The sequence below is a fragment of the Ammospiza nelsoni genome, chromosome 2 (genome assembly GCF_027579445.1).
Source record: "Ammospiza nelsoni isolate bAmmNel1 chromosome 2, bAmmNel1.pri, whole genome shotgun sequence".
In the NCBI taxonomy this organism is placed as follows: Eukaryota; Metazoa; Chordata; class Aves; order Passeriformes; family Passerellidae; genus Ammospiza; species Ammospiza nelsoni.
Genome location: NC_080634.1, coordinates 25,194,981 through 25,206,498, shown reverse-complemented (window position 1 = coordinate 25,206,498; position 11,518 = coordinate 25,194,981). Strand labels below are relative to the sequence as shown.

At 46.8% G+C, this 11,518-nt stretch overlaps 2 protein-coding genes across 2 annotated transcripts; one reads left to right on the top strand and one right to left on the bottom strand.

Annotated features, from left to right (window-relative positions):
* The first annotated feature begins 2,759 nt into the window (after positions 1 to 2,759).
* NEPRO (nucleolus and neural progenitor protein) lies at positions 2,760 to 8,636 on the top strand. Its single transcript, XM_059493821.1, is given in 10 exon segments — positions 2,760 to 2,840; positions 2,842 to 2,974; positions 3,133 to 3,287; positions 3,983 to 4,059; positions 4,167 to 4,298; positions 4,660 to 4,737; positions 5,591 to 5,952; positions 6,594 to 6,655; positions 7,113 to 7,363; positions 7,820 to 8,636. Coding segments are annotated over 10 exon segments (1,728 nt in total). The 3' UTR covers positions 8,217 to 8,636.
* Positions 8,637 to 8,847: 211 nt separating this feature from the next.
* TAF13 (TATA-box binding protein associated factor 13) lies at positions 8,848 to 11,142 on the bottom strand. Its single transcript, XM_059493826.1, has 4 exons — positions 11,071 to 11,142; positions 10,868 to 10,946; positions 10,312 to 10,409; positions 8,848 to 9,476 (listed from the first exon to the last, which is right to left on the bottom strand). Exons 1-4 carry the CDS (start codon positions 11,095 to 11,097, stop codon positions 9,306 to 9,308), a joined length of 375 nt encoding a protein of 124 aa, XP_059349809.1. The 5' UTR covers positions 11,098 to 11,142; the 3' UTR covers positions 8,848 to 9,305.
* Positions 11,143 to 11,518: the final 376 nt, after the last annotated feature.

Sequence of the window (11,518 nt, the reverse complement as noted above, 5' to 3'; positions counted from 1 at the left end):
TGGAAAACACCATGGGAGACTCATGTTATTGTGAGCATCAGCCCAAAGTAACAGATACTGCATTTTATTGTTTGCTAATTGATATCCACCCTCCAGGGGAGGCACAGGATCTTTACCTTTATTCTTTACTACCCCCTCTAGTCCCTGAAGAGTTAGCCTAGCACTGACCTCTGCTGCAGCCCAACCCAGCCCTACATAACACAGAGTTATTACCACTTGCTGGGCTACACATGGTGACCAAAAAAAGGGAAAGTACCAATCATAAATCTGCTGTGAGAGTTACCATAACAAAGGAACCATACACTGGAAGATGAACAGAGCAGAACACATAGCAAAGCCTCAGACTATTTATTTCAAATAACATAAGTGGTGGAAAGCTTTCATCACAGCTATTCCCTAGAACCAAATGACTCAATAGAGCACTATTAGAGAATTTAGCAGGTCATGCATCTGTATTATCACTCATCCACAGTCCTCTGAAATGAAGTACAGGTAGGAGAATAGCTTCATGACAACATACACAGAAAAGAGAGGGGGAAAAGCAAAACAAAAAAAGCAGAAGAAAAGAAATTTCCCTTGGCATCTGCAGGTACCTATGCTCTTACCAGACTTGTGGTAGACCTGGAAGGAAGCAGTACCATCAGCATGGATAAAGATGCTCTCAGAACCCTTTACATACACAGAACGGAGTGGTAGGCTGTGGGCCAACTGCTCTATTTTTCTGCAACACTGAAAGCAGATAGCCCAGGCTTGCTCCTCACTTAAAGGATGCTCAAAACACCTCAGGAGCTCAGCTACAGAGACCTTTGCAATCCTCTGCTCACACCCTGGTGGTTCCATTTTTTCTTTCACCTCCAGCCTCCACTTTTAGCCTAGGAAGCTTAAAACTTCCTTCCCCAGGCTGGGCAAGCCTTCACAGCAGCTTTTTATTGGTTCTCTTGATTTGCTCTTGTCTCCCTTCCCTACAGGTGCAACCATTAATGTCAACATTTGCTCTGTCTTTTTACAGGCACATGACTTTATCTGTACTTGTACGAGATTTCTTAAAAGGACAGACTAAGTGTACAACAAAATGGAATCAAGAGAAGGTAAGTGTACAAAAATTGTGCTCAATTTAACTCCATTGTTTCTCACAAATATATGAATTGCACCAATGTTTGCAAGTAGGAGAAGAGTACATTAAACTTCAGGCAGGGAGGGAAAGAGGCAGGAAATGTACTTGGGGGAGGAGAACTGAGAACACTATAAAAATCATTTTGATAGGAAACTATTCCAACAGCACTAATAAATTACAGAGCAATCAACTCTGTGAGGAATGAAATCCTGGAGATGAGAGCTCTTTTTCAGAGTAGTAATTGGTAGTTGATGTTAATGAAGCTGATAAGGTCTTAATTTGAAGTGTTGGTCTGTTGTTAAACATTGAATGTTAGAGTTCTAGGACTTGTCTTTAGTTGCCGTTGTTAAATGTTACTATTTTACCCTGTATTTGTATCTCTCCTCATCATACTCTGTATTTGTACCCTGTGTTAGTCTGTTGTTAAACCTGGAATGTTAGAATTCTAAGACTTGCCTTTAGTTGCCGCTGTTAGATGTTACTATTTTACCTTACATTTGTATCTCTCCCCATCGTACTCTGTATTTGTACCCCCTTCTGTCTCACCCAGGATTTGTATCCATTCCCGTCAGGAACCACATCCCCTGCTCCCCTGCTCCCAGGAGGCCTTGCACCTGGACTGAATTCAAATGAGAGGCTGTGGGAACTATATGAACCCTCTCAAAACAACAAACCAGCACATCAACTTTGACTTTAACCCACCAGAACCACACTAAGTCACCCACTCCTGACTAGAGCCGGATCCCGTCCTGTCACCACAATTTGATAGTACACAGCTTAGAGGATAGCCTGGACTACAAGCCACTATTGCCTTGTTCAGGACTGTCGTGGGGACAAAACCTCCAGCTTTGTTGAAAGACAAAGCTGCACTCTTCCTCAGTGTGGTCCAGTGGGAGCAGTGGTGGTGTGCATGACCCCTTGGGTTCCTCACACAGACATCTCTTAAAGGCTTTTTAAAAGGAGCTGGTCTATTTATAACAAACTCCATGGGCCCCCTCCCATAGCAAAATCCAGTAGTAGGGGCTGTGAGCATGGAGCGATCAGGATGGCCATGGGGCAGGGCAGCAAGGCCCTTCCTTGCCCAGAATGCCAATATCCCAGAATCACAGGATCAGTTGGGTGGGAAAAGATCTCTGAGATCATTGAGTCCAACCTGTGACTGAACACCAGTGTCAGCTACACCCTGGCACTGAGTGCCACGTCTGCTCTTTCCCTAAACACTCCAAGGACGGTGACTCCATCACCTCCCTGGGCAGTCCGTTCCAATGTCTGATCACCCTTTCTGTGAATAAATTCTTTATAACGTCCAACCTGAACCTTCCCCAGTGCATCTTAAGACTATATCCCGTAGTCTGGATGTGAATTGCTCCTGGTGTGAAGCCGATCACGCAGCGTTTTCAGCACACTGAGGCTTGTGACATGGGAGGGCACAGCTGCAGGGCTGGGGACTGGGCTCACTCCCAGGACCACGCCTGCACCGCCTCACGGCTGCTGCTGCGCTGACTCACAACGACCACAGCTCCCTAGGCGCACAGTGGAGAATTACGAGGTTTAGAAAGTGTGAGTAACACTCATGATTTATAGTTATTTCCCTTCTCGCTTATAGCATTTGGGAATGCAGCGCACCAGCGCCAGCCCCCGGGCCATGACGCACCCCCACGGGGTGACTTGGTCCGGCCCGCGACTCTCCCCGCCGGCCCGCCCGGATGGTGCCGCCCACGCCGGAGCTCGCCGCGCGCAGCGGGAAGATGGCGGCGCCCAGGGCGGCGTGGGACGGGCGGGACGAGCCTTGGAACCGGCTGGACGTGCCCTGGCCCGCGAACAGCACCGCGGTGCCGCTGGCGGCCCAGCACCCCGCAGGTCCCGGCGCGGCGCCGAGGGGTTGGGGGGTGTTCGAAGCGGCTCCCGGGTGTTTGCGGTGGGTGGTCGGTCGGTGGGAGCCGGAGCAGCCGCCGGAGCGGCGGCGGGCGCTGGTGCCGCTGCCCGGCGCTGAGGCGCTGCCCGGGTCTCGCCCGCAGTGGGGTTACTGTCGGCGCTGCGGCGGCGCTGCGACATCGCCGGGAAGCGGCTGTCGGGGCCGGGCCTGGCCGCCGAGGGACGCGTCCTGCGCGCCGTGCTCTACGTGTACCACAGCCGGCTGCTCCGGCACCGGCCCTACCTGGCCCTGCAGCAGGTGAGCACCAACCCCGCCTGGCCGGCAGGGACCCGGCGCTGGGTGCTCCCGGCCCCCGGTCACCACTCCCCGAAAGGCCTTTCGAGTAGCACTTAGCGCCCGGCGCAGCGTGCAAAAAAAGTTTGTGAGCAGGTGCGTTTTTGTTTTCTCATGGTTGAGCCCAGTGGGTTTCTTGGCCCTCTGCAGCAATTGCAACTTCAGTTTTCCTGCCCTGGTCTTCGATACTCACGCTGAGACCAGAAATAGGTATTATTCCATACCTTTACATACATGAATAATACAGGGACGTCATTCTCAAATAATTGCAAGGATAGGAGGCAGGAATAAAAATCCTATCCTATTTATTAGATATTTTCTGTTTTAAGATGAAAAGTGAACACCTTGCCAGTTTTCCAGGGAAGGGGTTTGTAAGCATTTTCAAATAACTGTTTTGAAATGGACCAGGAATAGCACTTACCTTCTTGAGTTGTTTATGTGTTTTTCTTCTTGATATCTAATAGTAAAGGCCCTTGTATGTAGCAGGGAAATCATGCAGCACCAATTAAACATGGCCTGCTCCAGTCCTTCACTTAATTCTATATTTAGAATGCAGAGTGATGAAGGGATGTTTTTCATCATTGTGCAAATAAAGAAATGTCACAGTTCTTAGACCAGTCTCTCAAAATACCAGTCAAAGGAGTTTTCTTTTCTCCTAGGTAGAGCAATGTTTAAAGCGCCTATGGAAAATGAATCTGGTGGGCTGCCTGGAAACTCTGGTAGGACTGATTCCCAAGTAAGTGGCATGATCCCATATCTTGTACTGTCCATTAAATCTGTCTGCAGATCTAAAGGAAGAGGATGCTAGATTGTAACCAACTCTTCATCCTTGTATCACCACAGGAAAAATGCATCTAAAGCCCAGAAAGAGTGCTTGGTTCCCAGCCAGCCTATTCTGGAAACTGTGGCTTTGAAGGTATTGGGAGGCTGCAAGCTCATACTACGTCTACTGGATTGTTGCTGTAAAGCTTTTCTGTATCTTTTTTTTACCACAAAAACATTATCTTAGAGTTCACCAGTAGCACCTCATGAGACCAAAACGAGGTTTTGTGTAGGCCCTGCATTGCTGATGGACTCAACTGTGCAATTCATAGGTGCAACTTGAAATTTCTTTGATAGCCAGAAACCTTCATTTCAAGTTATTATGTGGAAACCTCAGGCTGTCTGGCGAGCAGCTGTTCTGGCCTTGAGCCAGCACAGCATCCAAACAAAGTTTGGATACTCATCTCCCAGATTATTCCAGGATATTGCCTTGTGAATTGCCCCTAGTTGGTGTGTTAAGCAACTCTCATTACATGCTGTTTATTTTTTTAACCTTAACTGCTATAATCTTCAGCTTGTCCGTGAAACACCTCTGCTCGAAGGAATTCATACTCCTGAATACTGTGGCTTCAGGGCTCCTGAGCCGGCTCTGGTTTGTGTGTTCAAAAGTCTGTCTGGTTTGTGTCTGTCTGTTTGATGTGCCTGTCAGGGAGAAGGGCTTGTAATTAGGCCTTGCTGCTAAGGGAGCTTTATTCAGTTGGGAGTAGGAGAAGGGAGGTCCCTCCATGCCTTTGGACTTGATTTTAGAACCTGCAGAGTTGTGCAAGTGGAGAGAGACTTCTTACATGCTCTTATGGAAGGCTTTATTCTTGGATCTTAGCAAACTATATGTACCTCTAATGAAATCACAGTGTTAGTGTCAGTCTGCCACAAACACCTGGTACTCTGGGCACTAAGGAGTAAGTCCTGCCTCATGCTGGAATGGGAAGGCTGGGTTAAACATGTTCTATTATACTACTGAGTTTTCTAGGGAAATTGGCTGTTCTGGTTTCTCTCAGTCTCGGAGAATAACTGCTGTCTGTAGCTGAAGGAGTAACAACATTGCTAGAATAACTTTTCGTGACACAAGAAGTCTTCCAACTCAAGGAAACGTAGAGCAGGCAATTGTGTGGCATCAGGCCTGAGCTGGTGCAGGGTGCTTTTGTGGGAAGACCTCATGGCACCTCGGATGTGACCCAACAACCTGATGGGTCCCAAGTGTGGCACTCAGCAAAACTCTGTGGAAATGGAGGGGCTCCTGATCAGGAATTTTCAAGTCACTTTTGCATTCTGATCTGGAATAGTTCCTTAAAGCTCAGACTTAAGGAATGCAGGGTGATGGAGTGTAAAAAGGTAAATTTGTACTGAGGGGAAACAGGAAAGGACCATTGAGCTGAAGGTAGTTGTTCAGTGAGCATTATGTTTTGCTAGAGGAGACTTCATTCCTTTTTGTCCTCTGTCTACAGGGTCCAGTACAGGTGTGTATTGCAGACCCTCATGTCCTTGTACAGTGTCTTGTCAACAATGCTTCAGCTGGTATCTGAAACCCAGAAGACCCCTTATATCAAGAGGTTTACCTTCCCTCCTGATGTTGGTGACTTCCTTGGAGTTAATGTATCTTCTGAAGCAAAGAAGCAAAAGGCTAAAATGCTTACAGCAAAAAAATCTACCAGCTGGATGACAAAGTTCTTCCCAGCAATGCCAGAGGCAGTATCAAATGTTGGGAAAAAGAGAAAATCTGAGACCTGTACAAGTGCTGTGAAAAACCATAGCATCCTGTGCCCCGTGGACATTGGAGAGACAGTTGTGGTGCCCACAGCCAGGAGAGGTAAAGCCTTGTGCCAGTGTAATGGTTTCTGACATCTCAGAGACTGACTGCAACTTCTGTCCCACAGGGCCAAGCACTTCTACTACCTACAGGGTGGTTCTTGTACAAACTCCCTGTCCTTGGAAGAGAATGCTGCATGTGCCCTTGCCTTTATAAAGCTGTGGATAATGTCAGTATCATGATTTTTGGGGGGGTGTTTCTTTTAATCAGGAAACAGCCTTGAGAGAAGCAGGTAATGAATGCAGTATACAGGTCCTGAAAATAGTTATTTGTACTTTTCTGCTTTTGCATAGCTAAGAAGCTGTGGGCACTGTCTGTAGCCCATACAAGAGCAGGTAGGGCTGTAGGAAGAGGATGCAAGTATCCTGTGTTTGCTGGTTCTGAACTGTGCCCAAGTCTTCCTCTGCAGTCAGGGCTATGGCCAGTTACTGCAGTCATCCATGTGTTTGTGTGAAGCTTTTATCCATTAAGTTCTCCTTTGTAGCCATCTGTAAACCTCTGCATGCTCTTCATTCCTTGCCAGCTGCAATGCAAAACTAATGTAGTCCCCTTGTGAGCCTGCTGAGAGTTCTGTGGTGTCTCTGTGCAAAGAAATAAAACTATCTCAGTGTTGTAATAGGAACTCTTTTCTCTCTCTGTAGGGAAGCACCCAGGGTTTGATGTGAAGAGCTTGCTTAGGCCATCCAGACATCCCACACAAGAGGTTTGTATGGCATTGTTTTACATGTTAGGTTGGTGGTTTGGGTTTTTTGTACACAAGTTTTTTTGGTTTTGTATTGTAAAGACTCTAACACTTGAAACACGATATCCCTCATTGAAAATGTCCCCTTTTCCTGCCTTATTTTTGCTTGTCTTGAAACTCAGGTTAGTGTGGAAGCTTTGCACAGAAAATCAATCACTACTTATTTCTGCTTGGGAATTTGGGCATTTGTTGGTTTGTCAAGTGAAATGACCAGAGACCAATTCAGCAGTAGACAGAAATACAAATTCTAAATAACTGCCTCTGCTTTTTTGTATTCCACAAAACAAGACTGCTCTTCCCTTTTCTCCTTAGAAAATAAGGAATATTCTCACAACATTCTGTGTTCTGCTCCCTTCCAGCAGAAATGATCAAACACATCATCTTTTTAAAACACTCTTTCTGTTACTGTTTGTTTCAGGGTCTAAGCATTGCATCAACACCTCTTCAAGCAAAGTCATTGCCACTTTCGTCTCGGATAGTAAAATCACAGCACACTGGATCTCTTGTACAGATGGTCCAAACAGCTGCATCATTTGGGGAGCTGTCAGAGGCACTCAGAAAAGCTATTCTGTGGTGCAAAACCAACAAATTCAAATCAGCAGCTTATTTTCTCCGTAACAAGTTGTTGAAAAGCAACCGGCTACACCATGTGGAGGCTCAAGGATGCAGGTAGTTTTGCATGGGTGTGGGATTTCTGAGTCTAACATTTGTATTTTAGTATTATGTATTTTGCTATAGTATAGTGAAACACAGTGGCCTAAGCCATTATTTTAAAACTCAGGATCACTAGTTCAGGTTACTGGGTGCTCTGACCATGGGCATTCTGTTTAGTTTCAGTCACTTGTGATTTCAAAAGGCTTTAAAAGGCTGTCAAATGTACAGTACTTAGGAGGGAGGATGAAAATGCAACTTAAATCATCTGCACGTTTTATGGTAACAAATGTATGAGGCAAGGGTTGTGTTTATTCAGACTGCTTTGGCTACTATTGTAAAAGGTACTGTTCTGTTTCCTTGGTATGCTAAGAAAAATTATAGATGGGTAATGATGAAATCTCTCCAAACTCCAAATGAAGTAACACTTTAGTAGCTGATGAAGTTCCGTTTTCTAACTTTGCTCCCTTTAAGCTTGAAGAAAAAGCTGCGCTGTGTGAAAACATCTGTCTGTAAACACCTCCTGTACGGGTCCCAACACACGTGCTGGCCGAGGCAGCACCTCCAGGCACGCTGCTGCCGAAGGAGGATCAGATCGTCGGCGCTCTTGAAGACAGCCCCAAAGACTGGTGGGCAAAAGCCTCCTGAGCTTTTTGGGGTCTGTGGGAACAGTGCATCACTCATCCTCCCAGCTTACCAAGATGGGTCTCCAAGTCAGGAAGAACATTCCAGCATTGATACAGGACGTGTCAGACTAAGCACAACAGGGACCCCTAAGCGGCTGCTGCTGGAAGGAAGCCCTGGCCTTGTGTGGAAAGAACCTGCTGAAAACACAGATATTGATTCTATTTTTGCAGCAATAGGTGTCTGATCCTGGATTTGAATGAGGAAAGGGTCGAGTCATTCTAGTTTTTTGTTGTTTGGTTTTTTTTGTTTTTATTTTTAAGTAAACCCCTCTGAACCCTAATGGTGTCTCAGTAACTCACATTGTGAATTCTGTTAAGAAAGTAACAACTATTTTATTATGTTTTTATAAACCAGCTTTTTTTTAATGGCTGATTTTTGCATTTTTAAGGGTGTTCCAAATAACTGAATAGTCACCTTCCTTTTACCTGCCCTTGTCCAGGAACAGTGACTTTGTTACCCTTACTCAGTGTTCCCTCTCTATTGCCTGACCACATGTTAAGTGCTGCTGTCAAATCCACAGTGCAAACAGTTCCCATCCATGGCAGAAAGGCTGCAGCTGATCACTCACTGCCGCTTTGGACAAAAGACTTGCCAAAACCTTTCCAACCCTTACACTCTTCCTTCTGTGCTGCTTGTAGAGGGGACAGCCTTGATGTGCAGTATTATTGCTGTTTCAGCATTTGTTATGCTTGTTCTGAAATGAGGAGTTAACTCAAGTTACCTCCCCATAGCTGTTCCAGAAGTAGGGAAAAGCAAAGCTGTGGTCTGTATTACCTGCCTTATATGAACTGATCGATGTACATTTAGGTATGAAATGTGGGCACAAACTTATGTTTTATTCAAAATGCATACACAGAGCAAAGAGCACAACTTTGTTCGTAGTTTGGGCTTAAGGTCTTTGTACACATAACCAAGATCCATTTTCAAGGTTTCCTGTCACAGGAATACCCAGTGACAACTGAAACAATTTTAGAGAATCAGGAATCATTAGCCCTTGAGCCAATTGATGCAACACTTGAAACAGATTCCTCCCATTGCAGGAATTTTTAGAGGTCTTTTCCTCATTTCCTCAAATGGTATAAAAATACCTAAGTATACCACATACAATCAGGTAATGTTTCAGCTAATATTTCTCAGAAAAGGCTGAGAGTGAGGGCAGACATCCCAGCAGTGACCTCCATCCTAAAAAACCCTTCCAAACAACATGCATGATCTTCCTTCTTAGTGGGCAGCAGGTGCCCAAATAATGCCCCAGTGCAGCTTGTGCACAGATTCAAGACCCATAGTTTGCTTCATCAAAGGCCTTTCTGGCTCGTTTCAGTTCTTCATTCATAGTTAGGAGGTCTTTAACTCTGGCAAACTTCCGGGGGTCCTTGCGTATTAGAAAGACAATGTCCTCCACCTGCACCCGACCCTGCCGTCCGATGGACATGGCCTTGTGTGTCTGTTAGAGGGGAAAAGAAAGTCAGCAGTATTCCTTTGCCATGGTGCTTTCTTAAGGTCTCAATTCCACTTTAGTTCCTGTCATTTTATAATAAAAAAGTAAGCAATTGCAGGTTCTGGGCACCATCATCCTAGTCACAAGAGAACTTCCCAGTAAACCATGGACTTAATCTGCCGTCACTTATACCCTGAACATAACCACTACATATACATCACTTAATGGTATCAAAACGAAGGCCAGATTACACATAGGACACCCAGCCTGCAGAATGGCTGAAGATTAGGCATGATTTGGAAGCAGTGTGAGGTAACTGTATCAGAGGACAGTGTAGGGCATTTTGATAAGCATAGGAAAGACCAGCATTTCAACAGAAAGGGGAATGTTTGGATACTTAGAAATGGTACCCAAGTCTGGAAGAGAAATGGCCTCAGGCCCAAGAATGCATTCCTTTTGTAGGGCAGAGCTAAGTTCCCATCCATGTACAGACACTGGGCAAACACAAAAAGTTGACAGCCTTTCAAATGTGAGCCAAATTTTCTGTCAGCTGCACATACAGTGATGCCACAGTGAACCCCAAAGTCAGGTGGGTATTTCCCCTGCTACAATACTAATCAAACTACTACTTAAAGACTTCAGTGTTCTAAATCCACATGGAGTGAGGTGCATAAAATTTTGCTTTAATACTGGGAAAACAAAATCCAAGTTTATGTTTCTCCTACTAATGCCATGAGTTTGGGGCCTGGGATAATGCAGTATTTGAGTCAGAAGCATTAACCTTCAAAAAGCTAAAGTTCTGCTGAGGGTGTTTTGACCATGCCATCTAGAGCTGACTTACCATTTCAGTGATAAACTCTATTACCAGGTCCTCAAGAATGTCCACCGATTCTGTGTAAGGGTTCTGGTCGTCTCCAAATCCATACATCATGCACCTTACTGCACAGAGAAACACTCAGCATGAGGCTTTCATCCATTTAGTGCTGCATGCATCTAGTTAGACCTCACCAGCCTGCACGTTCCTGCACCAGGACGGCCCTCTCATCTGTCAGGCAAGACAAATCTTGAGGAAACATACAGGAAATTACAACAAACAGAAGCCAACAAAAGCCCTCCTGTAGGCACAGGAACTGTGCATACAGAAGAGCATGTCTGAGGACAGGCTCTCTGAATATTCATTTAGGCTGCAAAGCACTGCATAGTGACAGCGCAGCTAACTTTGGGCACAGCTAGGTCCAGAGCATACGCTAGCAGTATTTTTGAGGGGGGTCTACATGGCAGATTTCTGCAATTGCAGCCAAGGCACATTATGAAAGCCGCTGTTTTGCTAAGAAGTGAGTTTTGGGACCCCATAGCTGTCAGCTCGGGGTTTCAGCTGGGTACCCGGCCCGACTTACGCTCTTTGGAGAACAGCCGCTTCCTCCTGCCCTGCCCGCCGTCCAGGCCCCCGCCGGCGTCCTCCGCGTCCTCTTCGAACTACACGGGCACAGCGGCGGAGAGGCCGCGGTCAGCGCCCGTCTGGCCCCGGCCCCTTCCCGCCGCTCCCCCGACCGCGGCTGGGCTGCGGATCCCCGGGAAGGGCAGCCCCTCCACCACTCACCGGCACATCCTCCTCCTCATCCGCCATGGCTTCCCCGCGGCCCGGAACAGCTTCGGCGGCCCGGCCCCACCCCGCGACCCCGCCGAGTCGCGCCGGGCAAGACGGCGGAGCGGGCGGCGCTGCGGGGCCTGCCTGGGCGGGGGGCAGCGCCGTGCGGCTGCGGCGTAGCTCTGGTAGCCCTCCCCAAACCTGGATATGACATTCATTGTTGGATTGCCGGATCGGCATAGCGTGGTTTGAAAGTGAGCTCGGGAGGTGTCTGTTAACCCCTCTGCTCGAAAGAGGGTCAGCCACGAGGTCAGAAAGGGTGGCTTTTCACAGTCGGTTTGTAAGGTTGGCAGGGGCTTTTCCTTCCCTTCAGCGAGGCACACTTGCCCATGTTCACAAAATCATAGAATGTAAAAGAGTTGGGATAAAGTCTTTAATGACCATCTAATCCCAACCCCCT

Bases quoted from the DNA above. Each gene is read 5' to 3' on its own strand.
- TAF13 (XM_059493826.1), bottom strand. From the start codon at position 11,097: ATGGCGGATGAGGAGGAGGATGTGCCG. The intron at 10,947-11,070 runs GTGAGTGGTGGA...GTGCCCGTGTAG, and splicing joins ATGAGGAGGAGGATGTGCCG to TTCGAAGAGGACGCGGAGGA. The intron at 10,410-10,867 runs GTAAGTCGGGCC...TTCTCTGTGCAG, and splicing joins GCGGCTGTTCTCCAAAGAGC to TAAGGTGCATGATGTATGGA.